Consider the following 17,500-nt stretch of genomic DNA (forward strand, 5'->3'; position numbering starts at 1 on the left):
GAGCTTCTGGGTCTCCAGCCCAGAATGTTTTCTCCAAAACTCCGAATCTTTTAGGATTTTAAAATAACAACAAACGCCGAAAAATGCAACAAAAATTGAAATTAGGATGTTATAACTGTCAGGTATTTCCCCCAAATGATGTTCTAGGTTTTGGGCTGAGCCCTGGATGTTAACAACGTCTGGCTCCACCCCTCGTCTGGTCACATGTGGTCCTATCTGGTCTTAATTGCTGCTGGAACAAGCGACTTTTGTGACAGAGATACACTGGTAAGAGCCAATGAGGTTTAACAATAGGGGCTTTCCGACCGGATAGTACTTGTACTTTTTAGAGGAAAAGTACACTTTTAAGCAGTTCTAAGAACTACTCTCCCCCAAAATCTTTTTCCCGTTTGCATTCCCACTGGCCAAGTGGCCATAGGGACTGGTAGGAGGGGTAAGGGAGTGACGCATTATAGCGTTAAAATCAGAAAACAAATACACCAAAAAAAGTATGAACTAAATACTAAATCTACAATTTTTGTATGACTGGCCGAGCGACAAGCTAGCGGCCGGGGCAGACGCTTGCTGGCTGTCGCCTCACTTGATGGAGCTCCGAAAACTTTGAAGCACATTGTCAATTCAGCATCAATTTGCGCAAGACTGCCTATATTCGAAATCTAAACAGTTAATTTCTCGCCTAAAACGTCAGAAGTGAATTTAATGATGAATAAGATGGTGAAAATTGTTAAAAATGTCCCGTTGTTGGTTAGTCTGCAAGTTCCGAGTTGGCAGTGGGCGGGACTTATAAGTTCGACCAATCAAGTACACCTAGGAAAAGGGAAAAGGGAAAAGTACGCTAAGTACGCTACTGGGTCAGAGGAACTTAAAAATCCCCAAATTTTTCCTGTCGGAACACGACGACAAAAGTGTTCTAGGAACGTTTAGTTCTAAGAACTACAAAAATCCCTCCGGTTGGAAAGCCCCTCATGTATCAGCTAATTTAAATAGATCACAGTACTGTATCGTGTCAACAGTTAACTTCATCTAATATTTTATGTGGAGTTTTCTTTTGCGGGGTGCAAATGTTCCACCAAAACAAGTTCCTTCCTGAGACTATTTAGCAGAGGCACTGTCGCTGCGTCCGGAGCTGCCACACAAGACGACTGTGATTGGTTTAAAGAAATGAGTGTGTAGACACACACACACATACACACACACACACACACACACACACACACACACACACACACACACACAAACGGTCGACGGTCTATGCAACATTTTGTAACCATAAATCTGTCCTGCTGACTGGAGTCTGTTCTCGGACTCTGTGCTGGATTAAAAAGCTGCTGAGAAATTATTTAAAAAAGGATTCTTTGATTTCCGCAGCAACATATTGTGGCTCGTATGTAGGAGGAACAACATATGGGGATCAGACAGACGGCCAAATAACGGAGCCACAGTTTCACGAACTTTTAAAGTCACATGAAAGGGACTTTCTGTTGATGCTCTTTTCTTTCTTTGTGGGCTGCAGCTTTTTTCAACATACAACACAGCGTGTTCAAGCAGAGAGCAGAGTTCACTATGCGGCGAAAACTAAATACTTTTCACCCAGGAAATGCGTGGTTGTTCCTAAGGAGTATTGTAATCCAAACCACCATCTTTTTCCCAAAGTTTTGGTGCCTAAACTTAACTGTCATCGCCGCATGACGCTCACTTTTTCTGGCTAAACTCCACTACCATCCACGGCCCCTGAAAGGAGCATCTGGCAGTGTCTGTAGCGGCTCACAGTCACCTGTTGGTGGCTAGTCTATATCCACGACCTTCCACTTCCGGGATTTCTCCGTTGCCGACGGAAATTCCGCTGGATGTCCGTCCCCTTCCTCTGTCTCTGTGCTGGCGTTCTAACCTCCGGCTGATTTGTGAGGACTATGGTTAACTGCTCCTCAGATCTCTGCAGGGATCTGTCCAATCTGAGTTTTCTGTTGTACGACTAAAACTACTTTTGAACGTACACATGTTCCACCAAAACAAGTTCCTTCCTGAGACTATTTAGCAGAGGCACCGTGGCTCCGATCAGAGCTTAGCCCCGCCCACGATGATTGTGATTGGTTTAAAGAGATGCCAATAAACCAGAGCATGTTTTACTCCCATCCAGGAATGCTGTGTGGACTAGTCAGACCTTCCTCTGCAGCACTGGAGGTACACACACACACACACACACACACACACACACACACACACACACACACACACACACACACACACACAGACACACACACACACACACACACACACACACACACACACACCTTCTCCACAGCTCAGAAGGCGTTTTAGAGACTCTGCAGCTCAGCTTTCTGTTTCTTCAGAAACTTTGTGTGATGATCAGCGAGCGACTAACTCTCCGTCTGTTGATAAATATCTCCGTCCAATTCCAGACGAATAATCTGACTCTCAGGTTGGTAATGAGGTCTAAGTCCGGCCCCGTGACATAATTCCCCCGCTGGATGCCGCCTTCATCACATGTTGAGCTTTGTAATTAGACGGGCAGAAAATCACTATTTGGTGTTCGGAGAGAAAACGAGGATGCTGGGAAGTCAATTTGGGCCGGCTCTGTGAGGCGTAGACGGGAATTTAATGATTTAATTAAAGCTGTAAGCTCCTCGGATCAGAGAGAGAGAGAGAGAGAGAGAGAGAGGCTAACGGAGCATTTTGACTTCACTTTAGGAAGAACATGGAGGTCTGACTGCAGGGTGCAGAGGTGAAGAAAATCTCTGGTGCTTTAAAAATATCTCTTCACTTCAGATTAAGCTTATATATATATATATATATATATACATATATATATATATATATATATATATATATATATATATATATATATATATACATATGTCTCTCTGTCTGTCTGTCTGTCTGTCTGTCTGCCTGCCTGCCTGTCTGTCTGTCTGTCTGTCTGTCTGTCTGTCTGCCTGCCTGTCTGCCTGCCTGTCTGTCTGTCTGCCTGTCTGTTTCTCTGTCTACCTGTCTGCTTGGAAAGGGGTTTAACAGACAGAGAACGTTCTGAAGAACATTTTAAAGAAACACAAGGAAACCAATGCATTCTCATGAACGGGTCCGTTTGATATCGTACGAAGATGTAAGATACTTGAAGACGTACAAAACTAGGAGACCGCCGGCAAGTCAGGTGACGCCAGCTGGTCACATGGCGCCGGCTACACAGCTCTGTGACGCCGAGCGGCAGTTGCTAGTTGTTTGAGCTGCTACAGAGCTCTGTGACGCCAGCTACGGGGCTCCGCACGGCGCACGAGGAAGACTTCAATGTGAAAACATGAGTTTAGTTTTTAAGCGTCCTCCCGAGTCTCTTTCTGTGAACAATGACTCATTGTTGTGCAGAAACACAACCGAGCGCTGCGTCATTGTGTAAACCTTGTGTCCCACTGGGAGTCCTGGCAAAAGAACAACGACCCTGCGATGAGTTAACGCCTCCGTTTCCATTCTGTAGTCGCCTCTCGCCGGCCGGCCTTTGTTAGAGGTGACAGCTGTGGGAAAACAGGAAGGTCAGAGGACAACGGGGGTCAGAGGTCAGCACATTGTTGTCCCATTGCGGAGGCGGGACACTGAATCCGCCATGTGTCCCATCGCAGAGACTCCTGCTGCCCTAAGCTTCAGAAAACAATCCGTCTGATTGGTTTCGCTGCTAGATGGTTCTTGATTAGCAACCCAAACTGAAACATCTTTTCTATTCTATGTTGCCTGCAAATGCTTCCAACACGCTTGCGTGTCGCGTGAAAAATAGGCATCGGTTCTATTTCTAGCATGCACACGTTTTCTGAGACGTGTGTCATGCAGGCAGTGTGCACGCTCTAACCTGTTACCATGGGAGCTGAAATAAAAACGGACACGCCACGCAGCTGACACGCACACGCCATGCAGCCAGTATGCAGGAGGCTTAAAGGATCTGAATACTTCTTCCAGAAATATGCGTGTTTCCCGGAGTTGTGTTGGCCGCGGCCTTTAGTCCCACAGCGACTCCATCCCAGAGTCTGACAGCTGCCGTGCTTTGCTAATCTTCACATTAACCGGATTAATTGCTGCTCATCACTTACGCCACTGCTGCCCGGCCTGATTACGAGCTTTAAAGCTGCGAGCCATCGGAGGGGAAGTTAACGACGACGTTTATGAGCGTGGGGAAGAGAGCGGGAGGTGAAACGTGTCCAACATTTACAGTTGTTTCCAAACAGAAACAAAAGTCAAAACATCTTTTCTTTTACTTCCTTTATAATCCTTTCTCCACAGTTGAAACATCAGGCTGTAATTAAACATCTGTTTGATAGAAATGACTGCTTTATAATAAACTCACACACTGAATCTTACAGTTTTTAGCTTTTAGTGTTTTAAGCTTTTGTCATAAATCACAGAGGAAATAAAACAAGGAGCCATTCTGCTTCAAGAGTACTTTTACTTTTGATACTTTAAGTACATTTTGGTGCATCAGTGTTTTAACCCCCCAACGTCTCCTTCCAGGCAGCGCTGTCTAGAAGGCACTAGGATTAGGCAATGGTTATGGTTAGGGTTAGGGTTAAGGTTAAGGGTTAAGGTTAAGGTTAAGGTTAAGGGTTAAGGGTTAAGGTTAAGGTTAAGGTTAGGGTTAGGGTTAAGGGTTAAGGTTAGGGTTAGGTGCCTTGAAGTCAACGGTCGCAGCGCTGCCTGGAAGGAGACGTTGGGGGCTTAAAACACTATTGAGTTACATTTTGCTGATACTTCTTTTGTACTTTAGCAACATTTTATATTCTGGACTTTTACTTGTATGAACAGTAATGTTATCATTGTAAAACACACTTAATTTAAAGTCTGCAGAAAACTCTTTCCACTGTTCCAACAAACAGCAGAGGTCAGACGTGGAGGTCCAGCGCGTCGTGCGTGGCGGACAGCGGTGGCGGTCCGAAGCCCAGGTCCAGCTGTCCCTGACTGCGAGAGCGGGTCAGCAGCAGAGACGGCAGAGCGTAACGCTGCGTCCGTCTTCCAACAAATGAACTCCCACCTGAGGACAGAAACTTTACCGTGACTCAAACTATATGCAGATGATGAGCTGCGTTACACAAACGATCATTAAAACTGATCCAGTAGGCATTAAAGGAACTGCATAAATATGTAAACAAGCGTATTAAAGATTTGTTTCAGTAGTCTAACAGAACTCAACGCTGACGGCTCCGGTTCTGGAAGTTTTTCCCCGTTCAATTGTTCTGGTGACGTTTCAAAGAATTGCTGATATAAAGAGTTTTAAGTCTGGAACCATGACAACCAGCTACGAGATGAATTGTGACCATAATTTGTGTGTGTGTGTGTGTGTGTGTGTGTGTGTCTCTGTGTGTGTGTGTGTGTGTGTGTGTGTGTCTGTGTGTGTGTGTGTGTGTGTGTGTGTGTCTGCGTGTGTGTGTCTGTGTGAGTGTCTGTGTGTGTGTGTGTGTCTGTGTGTGTGTGTGTGTGTGTGTGTGTGTCTGTGTGTGTGCGTGTCTGTGTGTGTGTCTCTGTGTGTGTGTGTGTGCGTGTGTGCGTGTGTGTGTGTCTGTGTGTGTGTGTGTGTGTGTGTGTGTGTCTGCGTGTGTGTGTCTGTGTGAGTGTCTGTGTGCGTGTGTGTGTGTCTGTGTGTGTGTGTGTGTGTGTGTGTGTGTGTGTGTCTGCGTGTGTGTGTCTGTGTGAGTGTCTGTGTGTGTGTGTGTGTGTGAGTGTGTGTGTGTGTGTGTCTGTGTGTGTGTGTCTGTGTGTGTGTCTGTGTGAGTGTGTGTGTGTGTGAGTGTGTGTGTGACCTGGCTGAGGCTGAGGTTTGTTGAAGACGTTGCTGCAGCCTGTCCAGTAGTGAACGGCTGTCTTCCCGTGGTAATCTCTGACGCTGGTTTTAGCATCTGATGGAAACAAGAAGAACACGTTCTCACACTGAACAGTGAATATATAGTTAGGGTTACTTTGCTCCACTTTCATTTCACAGCAGAGAGAGACATAACGTACAGGATGGAGACTTCAACCAACCAGGAACGTAATGGATTACGTTTACATGCACATATTATTCCAGTTTTGCCCTTTTTCCAAAGACAATATTCCTCTAAGCCACATGTGCTAACCTGATGCCCGCAGGCCTGACCAAAACACACACACATTTTGGCGATCCTAGTTGTCACACACACACACACACACACACACACACACACACACACACACACACACACACACACACACACACACACACACACACACACACACACAGTGTTGTCAAACTACACAACACACCAATAATTTTATATATTCAGGATGTGAAACATGTAATCTTTGTTTTCCTTGATTTGCTAAATTCTACGATGGTTAAGGAACTTTTTCGCTGACTTTTGAAGAGCTTTATGTCGACAAATGTCAAAAAAATAGCAACACATTTTTATTCTAAAGTCGCAACAACGTCTGAGAAAGCAACAGAAATGTAATGAGAAAAAGGCGACATGCAATAATGCAGTCAAAGATATTTGACTTTTTCAAAATAAAAGCATGTCAGTAAAGTCTAAATGTCTGGTTCTTGATGTGATTCTTATTCTCCAGCGTGGCGCTCAGTGCTCTCAGCTGTTTACATGGATAATTCTTCTAATATTCCTGTGTACATGCAGCCATGTCACAAGTCAGTTCCTCCAGAAAAACGCGATTATGCGATCGCATCATTTAATGCATAATCAGCCAAAGTCTGCATATCTATGCGGGGCTTTTTCCCTTTATTTGTAAGTGGATAGACATGAAAGGGGGAGAGAGATGGGGGATGACACGAAGCAAAGGGCAGCAGGTCGGATTTGAACCCTGCGCTGCTGCAGGACTCAGCCAACGTGGGGCGAACACTCTTACTGGGTGAGCTAGAGGCCGCCCCAATACGCCGCACTTTGGCCGCATAAATTGCCGATTTCTGCGCAAAATATGCGGGGCTTGCATGATTTCATAATCCCCGCATTTTCGTTGCAAAAAAGTCCCATATATCTTAGCAGAAAGTTGAAAAATGTTGCGTTTACTTCACACAAGAGCAGCCACTTTCCCCTGTTGCCATGGGAACGTTATGAAGTGACGTTATGAAGTGACATAATTACGTGACGTGAACATCATCGAAAAGCTGCAAACCCCACGATGGAAACCGCAATTTTTGCAAGTTCCCGCAATTTCATCGCATAAAATTGTATAAATATTTTATCTATAATATATTCCATCACATTTTTTAAGAAAACGTGCCGCATAAACAAGGATTTTTGCCCACAACAATCACAAAAAAACTCCACATTTCTCTGGAAGGACTGACAAGTAGCTGTGTTTCTCCTTTTCTTTGGGCACATCCTCAGATCTGCGTTCCATCTTCTGGGGGATTAGCAAACAGCCTCTCCCCTCTCCCCCTCTCCAAACGAGAGGCTGCAGAGGGGCCTCTGAGGAGAGAGGCAGTGGCAGGGAATAATTTGGGAGCGAGGCTGCTTCAGTCAGCTGCCTCGCTCTTCAGGATGAACGACAGCACATGCACTGTTTATGAAATGTGTGTGATTCGGTAAGCAGACGGTAAAGCTGCCAGTCTGAGAGTCTGTCTGGATTCATTTCCAGTTTTCTTTCATCGCTGGATGAAGAATCAAAGTCAGCGTCCACTAAAAGTTCTGTTGTTGCCGCTGACAGACTCAGATTATTATTCTAAGTGTCTGACAACATTATGGGAAGGATCCCTACAGAGATAGACCTTTTAGTTAAAGAGTAAGATCCTTTTAGTTTAACATGAAACAGCCCCAAAATCACCATCACCAAACTACACCAGACTCCATGTAAATAATCAGTACTTTTATCATCGTAAAACACACTTCATTTAAAGAGGACAGAAACTAAATTAAACTACCAAAAGCCGTCTTGGTTCATCTTCCCACTGTTCCAACAATCACCACTCTGGTTTGGTTGAAACAAACCCTTAATTCACCCATTTACATGTGGAGATATGCTGGCTCTATACACGCTAAAAGTCCTGATTATTTACATGGAGTCTGGTGGAGATATGCTGGCTCTATACACGCTAAAAGTCCTGATTATTTACATGGAGTCTGGTGGAAATATGCTGGCTCTATACATGCTAAAAGTCCTGATTATTTACATGGAGTCTGGTGGGTTTGGTGATGGTGATTTCGGGGCTGTTTCATGTTAAACTAACAGGGCGCAGGGCACTGGGGGTGAAAACAAGTTGCATTAAAAGTGAAACAGAGGAGGTAGAGAGGATGTGAGTGAAGTTATCCTGCAGCAGATAGAAGAGTTGATCCGTGAAGATTTCCTGGAGGAAGAAAGGTGGCGTTTAACGGAGGAGGCTGCGGCTCATCGTGTTGCCGCGCAGAGGAAGATGATCCCGTGATTCTCAGTGTGACATCAGAAAGATAATGGTTTTACCGTGTAACCGACTCTGGTTAAACTCCCACCGACCCTCCACCAAACTCTCTATGTGTATGTCTGTGTGTATGTCTGTGTGTGTGTGTGTGTGTGTGTGTGTGTGTGTGTGTGTCTCTGTGTGTGTGTGTGTATGTGTGTGTGTGTGTGTGTGTGCATGTCTGTGTGTGTATGCAAGTGTGTGTGTGTGTGTATGTGTGTATGTGTGCGTGTGTGTCTCTGTGTGTGTGTGTGTCTCTGTGCGTGTGTGTGTGTGTCTGTGTGTGTGTGTGTGTGTGTGTGTGTTACATTACATTACATGTCATTTAGCTGACGCTTTTATCCAAAGCGACTTACAATTAAGTGTGTGTGTGTGTGTGTGTGTGTGTGTGTGTGTGTGTGTGTCTGTGTGTGTGTGTGTGTGTGTGTCGCTGTGTGTGTGTGTGTGTGTGTCGCTGTCTGTGTGTGTGTGTGTGTGTGTGTGTGTCGCTGTGTGTGTGTGTGTGTGTGTGTGTGTGTGTGTGTGTGTGTGTGTGTGTGTGTGTGTGTCGCTGTGTGTGTGTGTGTGTGTGTGTGTCTGCAGGCCTGTCAGTCTGGCGTTGTGTGGGTCTTTTGTCTGGCAGAGCGATGTGCATCACTGCTCTCTTCACCTCTGAGGCGTGGAGGAGAAGAATCCCTCGCCGTTTGATTCTCAACGTGTGAATATCAATTTTATACGTTAATATGAATCAAACCCTCCGAACACAACGAGACACCAACACTATGAAAACATGTGTTTCTAAGAGTTCATGAGACGACAAATTACCTACCTCTGTGACAGGAAACTGAATATCTTTGAGTTGTGGACAGCATTTTGATGAAATCACAATCACCAAACTCCACCAGACTCCATGTAAATAATCAGGACTTTTATCATGGTAAAACAAAGTCCTGATTATTTACATGGAGTCTGGTAGAAATATGCTGGCTCTATACACACTAAAAGTCCTGATTATTTACATGGAGTCTGGTGGAAAAATGGTGGCTCTATACACGCTAAAAGTCCTAATTATTTACATGGAGTCTGGTGGAAATATGCTGGCTCTATACACACTAAAAGTCCTGATTATTTACATGGAGTCTGGTGGGTTTGGTGATGGTGATTTCGGGGCTGTTTCATGTTAAACTAAAAGGATCTTACTCTTTAACTAAAAGGTCTATCTCTGTAGGGATCCATCCCATAATGTTGTCAGACACTTAGAATAATAATCTGAGTCTGTCAGCAGCAACAACAAAACTTTTAGTGGATGCTAACTGATGCTAAACATTTGTCCTTTTTGCCTTGTGTATGACTTGTTCTGTACCGTATGTGGGTTGTAGAGAGAAAATCAGCCACTTTCTAATGATCTATTTACAGAGATTTGTGGCCAGAAGTCTGCAGAACTAAAGAGGAAATGTGGAGAAGACAGACGATGTATTCAGGTACATTAATCTGGTATTTAAGAAGGATGGACTCACTGTGAGCGGTGATTAGGGCGTTGACGATGTGCTGGTGGCCGTGGATGGAGGCCAGGTGGAGAGCTGTGTAACCCTGGAAACAACACACAGTATTATGGTCTGTACTCACAATAACACACACTTTATCCCTTGTGTTGTCTTCCCCGTCGACCTTGATGCAACTTTTTGTTTTTCTGGGTCAAAATGTGAAAAAAATTCCAACGTTTTGGTCGTCTTTTTCGACACTTCTGTCACTTTTTTCGAAGTTTCTGTCAATATCTTTCTTCGTTTTTTTGACGTTTTTTTTTAAGCTATTCCCATGTGTTTGTCACTGTTTTCCGATGTTTTTGACATTTTTTTAAATGAAGTAGTGAGCTGATCATTTATTTAACTTGTGAAGAGCGTCGTATGGAACCATCCACGTTATTTTGTTTTAAAATTTGGTTGATAGAAACCCACATTTCTGATATAGAAACTTTTTGAAAATGGGTCAGATTAGACCCGAGAACAACAAGAGGGGTAAGAAGAATGAAGGGCTGCCGTCTATCCAGGAGTGGGATTGTGAGACAGTTTACAATTTAGGCTGCTGCGGGGGGGTTTGCTGCAGGAGGGACACGCAAAAGAACGCAGCGGGCCTGCGGCGAAAAGTTGAGACCGACTCAACTTCTGTATGAACTCACCCCCGTGTCATGTAACAGAGATCAGACTTATGGGTGTGTTTGAGGTGGTGTGAGAGTCCTGTACAGGAAACAGGAAACACAACATCTGTGTGTGTGTGTGTGTGTGTGTGTGTGTGTGTGTGTGTGTGTGTGTGTGCGCGTATGCGTGTATGTGTGTCTGTGTGTGTGTGTGTCTGTGCGTGTATGTGTGTGTGTGTGTGTGTACATGTCTGTGTGTGTGTGTGTGTGTGCGTGTATGCGTGTATGTGTGTCTGTGTGTGTGTGTCTGTGCGTGTATGTGTGTCTGTGTGTGTGTGTGTGTCTGTGCGTGTATATGTGTGTGTGTGTGTGTGTGTGTGTGTGTGTGTGCGCGTATGCGTGTGTGTGTGTCTGTGTGTGTGTGTGTCTGTGCGTGTATGTGTGTGTGTGTGTGTGTACATGTCTGTGTGTGTGTGTGTGTGTGCGTGTATGCGTGTATGTGTGTCTGTGTGTGTGTGTCTGTGCGTGTATGTGTGTCTGTGTGTGTGTGTGTGTCTGTGCGTGTATATGTGTGTGTGTGTGTGTGTGTACATGTCTGTGTGTGTGTGTGTGTGTGTGTATGTGTGCGTGTATGTGCAGTGTGCATCGTGAGTTTGTCACCGCTGCGTTTAGAGTTTTAATCGTTTCCGTGTGAAAGAGTCGACGTGTTTCAGAAGCATCTGAAAGCGGAGCGTGATTTGTAAAAGACGGCGTCTGTCAGCTCCGATCACCGTGAGTCTGTGTGTGTGTCCATCAGCTGTCCGCTCTGACAGAAACTCTCCCGGTCTCCATCATTTGTTCCCATTAACACTGGCGAGTCCCGGCGGAGCGGCCGCCCGTCTTCCTGTCAGTCAGACGGCCGTTTCCAGCTGGATGAATGACAGCAGCGGAGCGGCGGGCGGTCTGAAGTCGCTGCTGATTAAGAGGACGGGTCTGTAGTTTACCGACTTTAAACGGCCCGCAGGCGCTTTGATGTGGAGAACAGAAACAGAGAGCGCTGTCACGCTGTCACAGACTCTCCGTTACATCTGTAAACTGCGATGTGATGAACTGTCTCCCCGCGTTTCTCTCCGGATGATGATGGTTTCTGTCATTTTGGACAAATCGCAGGTAAACGAGACCGAACAACGCTCCCAGAAGTCCTTTGTTCAGGCAGCAGTTCTGACCTATGTTTACATTTATAAAATGTTTTCTAGCACTTCAATATTTTTCGGCATTTTTTTTTGACATTCTGACTCTTTTTTTGACTTAAGAGATGCTAAGATCTTTTGCTGATTATTTTACAAAAAAGTCGAATATTTTACTAACAACTTAACTTGAGTAAAATTTTCACTGCAAGACTTACTGCAACAGAGTTTTTTTTACAGTGTGGTATCAGTACTTTTAATAATAATAATAATAATAATAATAATAATAATAATAATAATGTATACTTTATTAATCCTGCAAGGGAAAATTACAATGTTTTCACTCTGTTGTTATTGCACACATTACACACAGGCCTGAATTACCAACAGGTTCTCACACTCATCTCGTAAAATCTGGACGCTTGGTCAGGTGCCTTTGTCGTTCTTATTGACGCTAAAAGTCTCCTTTAGCGCTATAAGTAAACACGCTTTGTCGGGACTATTGCCGTCCCTTTTGACACAGTTATGTTAAGGAAAGGGTCGTGGGTGGGCTTACGGTTCCGTGACACGCGGGAGAAAAATAAAAAACGACTATAGCAAGCGTGACAAGCGGGATGCGAAGCCCGCTCTCCTGGGTGAAAGTCCTGTGTTTGTTTGACTCATCCACCCCCCCAACCAACTTCCTTACGCGGAAATTCGCCCTTACATACTACTCGCTAAATCCTCTCTAACTGCTGCTCTCCCCAGTGCGTTACACAAATACGCTGAAAGACGCCTTTTTCGTCACATCAGACGCTGACAGCCACTGTCCAAACGTCCTTATTTTACGAGTTCGGGATGAGAACGGGTTGGAATTACACACACATGCTCAGTACCTCTACATGCACTAATGGAGAGATGTCAGAGTGGGGGGGGCTGCCCATGGAAAGGCGCCCCGAGCAGTTGGGGGTTCGGTGCCTTGCTCCAGAACACCTTGGCAGTGCCCACGAGGTGAACTGGCACCTCTCCAGCTACCAGTCCACCACCATACTTTGGTCCATATGGGGACTTTACCAGCAACTCTCCAATTCCCAGCCCAACTCCCTACTGCCCCCCCCCCCCTTTTTACCAAAGTAAAGGATCTGAATACTTCTTCCACCGCTGCACAGCGTTCGTTAGGCCTCCTGCACACTGGCTGCGTGGCGTGAGCGTGTCGACTGCGTGGCGTGAGCGTGTCAGCTGCGTGGCGTGTCCGTTTTTGTTTCGGCTTCCATGGTAACAGGTTAGAGCGTGCACACTGCCTGCGTGACACGCACATCACGGGCTGCGGCTTGAGCCGCGCCGAAAACACACGCATGCTAGAAATAGGACCGACGCCTATTTTTCAAGCAACACGCAAGCGTGTTGGAAGTGTTTCCAGGCAAAATAGAATAGGAAAATATGTATATATGTCATTTTGACACAAATACATTTAATAAATGACATGTTGATGTTGAGGTTTTGACATAAATGTAATTTAAAAAATAGTAATAATTATCGATTTTCAAATATTATCGAAATATGTGCAAACAAATGTACAAACACAAAAATATTGACAAAATAAAGTTGAAGAACACGCTGTTATTTCATTTTATCAATGGGTAACATCCATGTGTCCAGACAAGGCTAGCAGCAGCAGCGCCGCGTCAGACACCTTTCTGGTGTGGAAAGACACAGAAAACGCCACGCAGCTGACACGCAGCTGACACGCAGCTGCTGACACGCAGCTGACACGCAGCTGCTGACACGCAGCTGACACGCAGCTGCTGACACGCAGCTGACACGCAACAGAAACGCCACGCTCACGCCACGCAGGCAGTGTGCAGGCGGCCTTAAGAAGACATCACACAGCAGACAACTGACATTTTTTAGTCCCAGACTTCCTCTGTGAACCGAGCCTTCAGTTCATAGCGAGATCTTACGGTGTAGATTTAAAAAAGGTGCATTAAAACAGGACTTACCCCCTTTCAGAGAGACGCACGCAGCATGAGAGAAGTCACATAAAGAAAGACAGAATAAAGACAGACGCAGCAAACTCATTTGACTGTCTAAACATACAGCAAAGAGCCGTTTGCTTAAATGGGCTGAAATCTGAAGGGAGTTTGGTACGGCGGCTCATTTTTAGGGAGATTTCTGCAGCTGGAATGGTTCAGAAAATCACTTACGTGCTGACGAAGTGACGGACGGTCGGAGAGGATGGTGAAGAGGATAAAAGAAGAGAAGAAACAGATAGTCGCATTTGGATCAATCATGTAACTGAAATCATAAGCCAGGGAGAAGGAAACACTCAATGTGGCAAAAAACGAGCCTATTAAGTATGTATGATTGTCCAAAAGTAAAATAATTATAATACATAAGACGGAGAATGTTGTTAACGGTTCCTAAAGAATAACAGAAAATGTGTCTCTGATGCAACATTCACAGGAAATAATCTGCTCAAAATTCATCCTAAACACTCTTTTCTTCCGGCAGTTATTGTGTTCATTATTTGGGTTAATTGTTCAGTTTATCAGTTGTTCTGTTCTGTTATTGTTATACATTACTACTGACTATATAATATGAAATATCCAAAAAATATGTCACTTAGTTTACTCAGTGATAGAAAACAAAAAACACGTCACACAACGCAGAAGCAAAGATTATAAATGATAAACATTCCCCCTGCTCTGGCGTTTCCCCCGCTCATTCCCCCTGCTCTGGCGTTTCCCGCTCTCATTCCCCCTGCTCTGGTGTTTCCCGCTCTCATTCCCCCTGCTCTGGCGTTTCCCGCTCTCATTCCCCCTGCTCTGGCGTTCCCCCTCTCATTCCCCCTGCTCTGGCGTTCCCCCTCTCATTCCCCCTGCTCTGGCGTTTCCCCCTCTCATTCCCCCTGCTCTGGTGTTTCCCGCTCTCATTCCCCCTGCTCTGGCGTTTCCCCCTCTCATTCCCCCTGCTCTGGCGTTTCCCGCTCTCATTCCCCCTGCTCTGGCGTTTCCCGCTCTCATTCCCCCTGCTCTGGCGTTTCCCCCTCTCATTCCCCCTGCCCTCATTCCCCCTGCTCTCATTCCCAAAAGTTTTTTCTGAGGGTGCCCCAACAACGTTTTTGTCTCTTTTTGTTACTTTTGTTGACATTTTTGTTGCTTTTTTCGGCCTTTTCCACCCAACATTTGTCGATTTCTTTGACATTTTTGCCGTTTCAGAACAGGTAAGTCACGAAGGACCAGAAGGACCAGAAGGACCAGAAGGACCAGAAGGACCAGCAGGACCGATATCCTGGGATGGTTTGGAGAAGCAAACATAGAAAACTGTTCAACCCTCAGACTTTTCTTTGTCTTCTCCCCTCTGAGAAGTACCATTCAGGCTGAGGTATGTAAAGCTGAGCAGAGCCGACACACAGAGAGAGTAAATCCATCAGAGAAGCAGTGAATCCAAAGCCTTCACTGAGCCCTGAGCTACTTTTCTCCTCTTAATGCGCTCTATGGATTATTGATTTTTGATTCGCCCGCTGCTCCGGCTGAGGGTCCTTTTATCGGAGCCATTACCTCCTTAACGATCAGAGACAAAAAGTTAATTATGTAATTATGGAGCCAATGAGTGACTTGTCTGCTCTGCTTTGCTCCAGCGGGGTTTAAACATTATCTGCTGTGTGACATCATCAGCGGCAGCGAGGAGATTAACACTCACACAGGCCGAGGCTGTCGGGAAGCCATTAAGCAATCACAACATTGACCCTTTCCAATCAATCCACTGCACACTGCGGCTCTGTGTGCGTGTGTCTCTCTGTGTGTGTGTGAGTGTGTGTGTGTTTCTGTGTATGTGTGTGTGTGTGTGTGTGTATGTGTCTCTCTGTGTGTGTGTGAGTGTGTTTCTGTGTGTGTGTGTGTGTGTGTGTGTGTGTGTGAGTGTGTGTTTCTGTGTGTGTGTGTGTGTGTCTCTCTGTGTGTGTGAGTGTGTGTTTCTGTGTGTGTGTGTGTGTCTCTCTCTGTGTGTATGTATGTGTCTGTGTGTTTCTCTGTGTGTGTGTCTCTGTGTGTGTGTGTCTCTGTATCTGTCTCTGTGTGTGTGTGTGTTTCTCTCTCTGTGAGTGTGTGTGTGTGTGTCTCTCTCTGTGTGTGTGTGTGTGTGTATGTATGTGTCTCTGTCTCTCTGTGTGTGTGTGTAGGTGTGTGTGTGTGTGTCTCTGTGTGTGTGTGTGTGTGTGTGTGTGTGTGCATTTTTTCCCCATGTTCTCAAAGTGTAAATGCTGCCATCCACCGATGTTGTGGGAATATGAGTTAATTGGTTTATGGAGCTAAACGGCTGGGGATTTATGAATGCGTATGATTGTTACACACTTCAACACAGACATGTGAATGCTGTTGTCTCTCTGTTGGAACACGTCTATCAACATGTTGCTGTTCCTTTAAGAGAGATTTTATTCTGAAAGAATCTGTGTTGAAGAGCTGAAGACAGCTCGGACGTGACTGTTTATGTATGCAGCTAAGTTATTAAAGTGCATGACGGCTGCTGACACACACACACACACACACACACACACAGACACACACACACACACACACACACACACACACACACACACACACACACACACACACACACACACAGACACACACACACACACACACACACACACACACACACACAGACAGACAGCTCACCGATCTGACGTTGACGTCGGCTCCGGACCGGAGCATCATGTCTACCGCCTCCTGATGGCCGTGCTTGGCTGCCCAGTGAAGCGCCGTCTGAACACACACACACACACACACACACACACACACACACACACAAACAAACACGCATACATATGAAAATGTGAAAACACACACTCACCTTCAGTAAAATCCTTCAGTTTAACATGAAACAGGCCTGAAATCACCATCACCAAACCCACCAGACTCCATATAAATAATCAGTACTTTTATCATGGTAAAACACACTTCATTCAAAGTGGACAGAAACTAAATAAAACTACCAAAAGCCGTCTTGGTTCATCTTTCCACTGTTCCAACAATCACCACTCTGGTTTGGTTGAAATAAACCCTTAATTCACCCATTTACATGTGGAGATATGCTGGCTCTATACACACTAAAAGTACTGATTATTTACATGAAGTCTGGTAGAAATATGCTGGCTCTATACACGCTAAAAGTACTGATTATTTACATGGAGTCTGGTGGAAATATGCTGGCTCTATACACGCTAAAAGTCCTGATTATTTACATGGAGTCTGGTGGAAATATGCTGGCTCTATACACGCTAAAAGTACTGATTATTTACATGGAGTCTGGTGGAAATATGCTGGCTCTATACACGCTAAAAGTCCTGATTATTTACATGGAGCCTGGTGTAGTTTGGTGATGGTGATTTCGGGGCTGTTTCATGTTAAACTAAAACTTTAACTAAAAGGTCTATCTCTGTAGGGATCCATCCCATAATGTTGTCAGACACTTAGAATAATAATCTGAGTCTGTCAGCAGCAACAACAGAACTTTTAGTGACTCTAACTGCTGCTGAACATTAGTCCATTAACGTAAAAAACAATTTCAAAGATTGTCGTTCCCACCAGTCACTTACATAGGAAACATTTTTTTGGCAAATGTCTCTTCTCTCTCAGTATATAGATATTTACCTCTTCATCTCACAGAAGAATGAAATATGTTTGTTTTTAATATTTTCCAGATGTGAACTCTCCTCTCAGACAGAGGACAGAGATCTGGCTCATTTGCATAAAGTCCTGCTTTGAAGTGAATTCCTGGTTAATTAGTTGAAACAGATTTGGGCTACGAGCTGCAGACACACACACACACACACACACACACACACACACA

The 17,500-nt window shown here is 45.0% G+C and overlaps 1 protein-coding gene and 1 long non-coding RNA gene across 4 annotated transcripts in view; one reads left to right on the top strand and one right to left on the bottom strand.

The window, feature by feature from the left end:
• LOC118495491 overlaps positions 1–9,700 on the top strand; it is an 18,006-nt gene extending 8,306 nt beyond the window's left edge. Inside the window, exon 3 of the long non-coding RNA XR_004897932.1 lies at positions 9,586–9,700. This is a non-coding gene — a long non-coding RNA (uncharacterized LOC118495491). The remainder of the gene's footprint in view (positions 1–9,585) is intronic.
• Positions 4,783–17,500, bottom strand: part of LOC116055794 (ankyrin repeat domain-containing protein SOWAHC) — a 49,537-nt gene continuing 36,819 nt past the window's right edge. For 2 of the 3 annotated variants that reach the window (XM_036003497.1, XM_036003496.1), the window contains 5 exons: positions 16,327–16,413; positions 13,855–13,857; positions 9,889–9,961; positions 5,793–5,888; positions 4,783–5,026 (listed from right to left, as the gene is read on the bottom strand). In XM_036003497.1, the coding sequence (XP_035859390.1) occupies positions 4,878–5,026; positions 5,793–5,888; positions 9,889–9,961; positions 13,855–13,857; positions 16,327–16,413 (408 nt within the window). In that variant the 3' untranslated portion in view covers positions 4,783–4,877. Of the gene's footprint in view, positions 5,027–5,792; positions 5,889–9,888; positions 9,962–13,650; positions 13,654–13,854; positions 13,858–16,326; positions 16,414–17,500 lie in introns of all 3 variants that reach the window. The other variant, XM_031307826.2, reaches the window with a different exon arrangement.

Source organism: Sander lucioperca, chromosome 7 (assembly GCF_008315115.2).
Source record: "Sander lucioperca isolate FBNREF2018 chromosome 7, SLUC_FBN_1.2, whole genome shotgun sequence".
In the NCBI taxonomy this organism is placed as follows: domain Eukaryota; kingdom Metazoa; phylum Chordata; class Actinopteri; order Perciformes; family Percidae; genus Sander; species Sander lucioperca.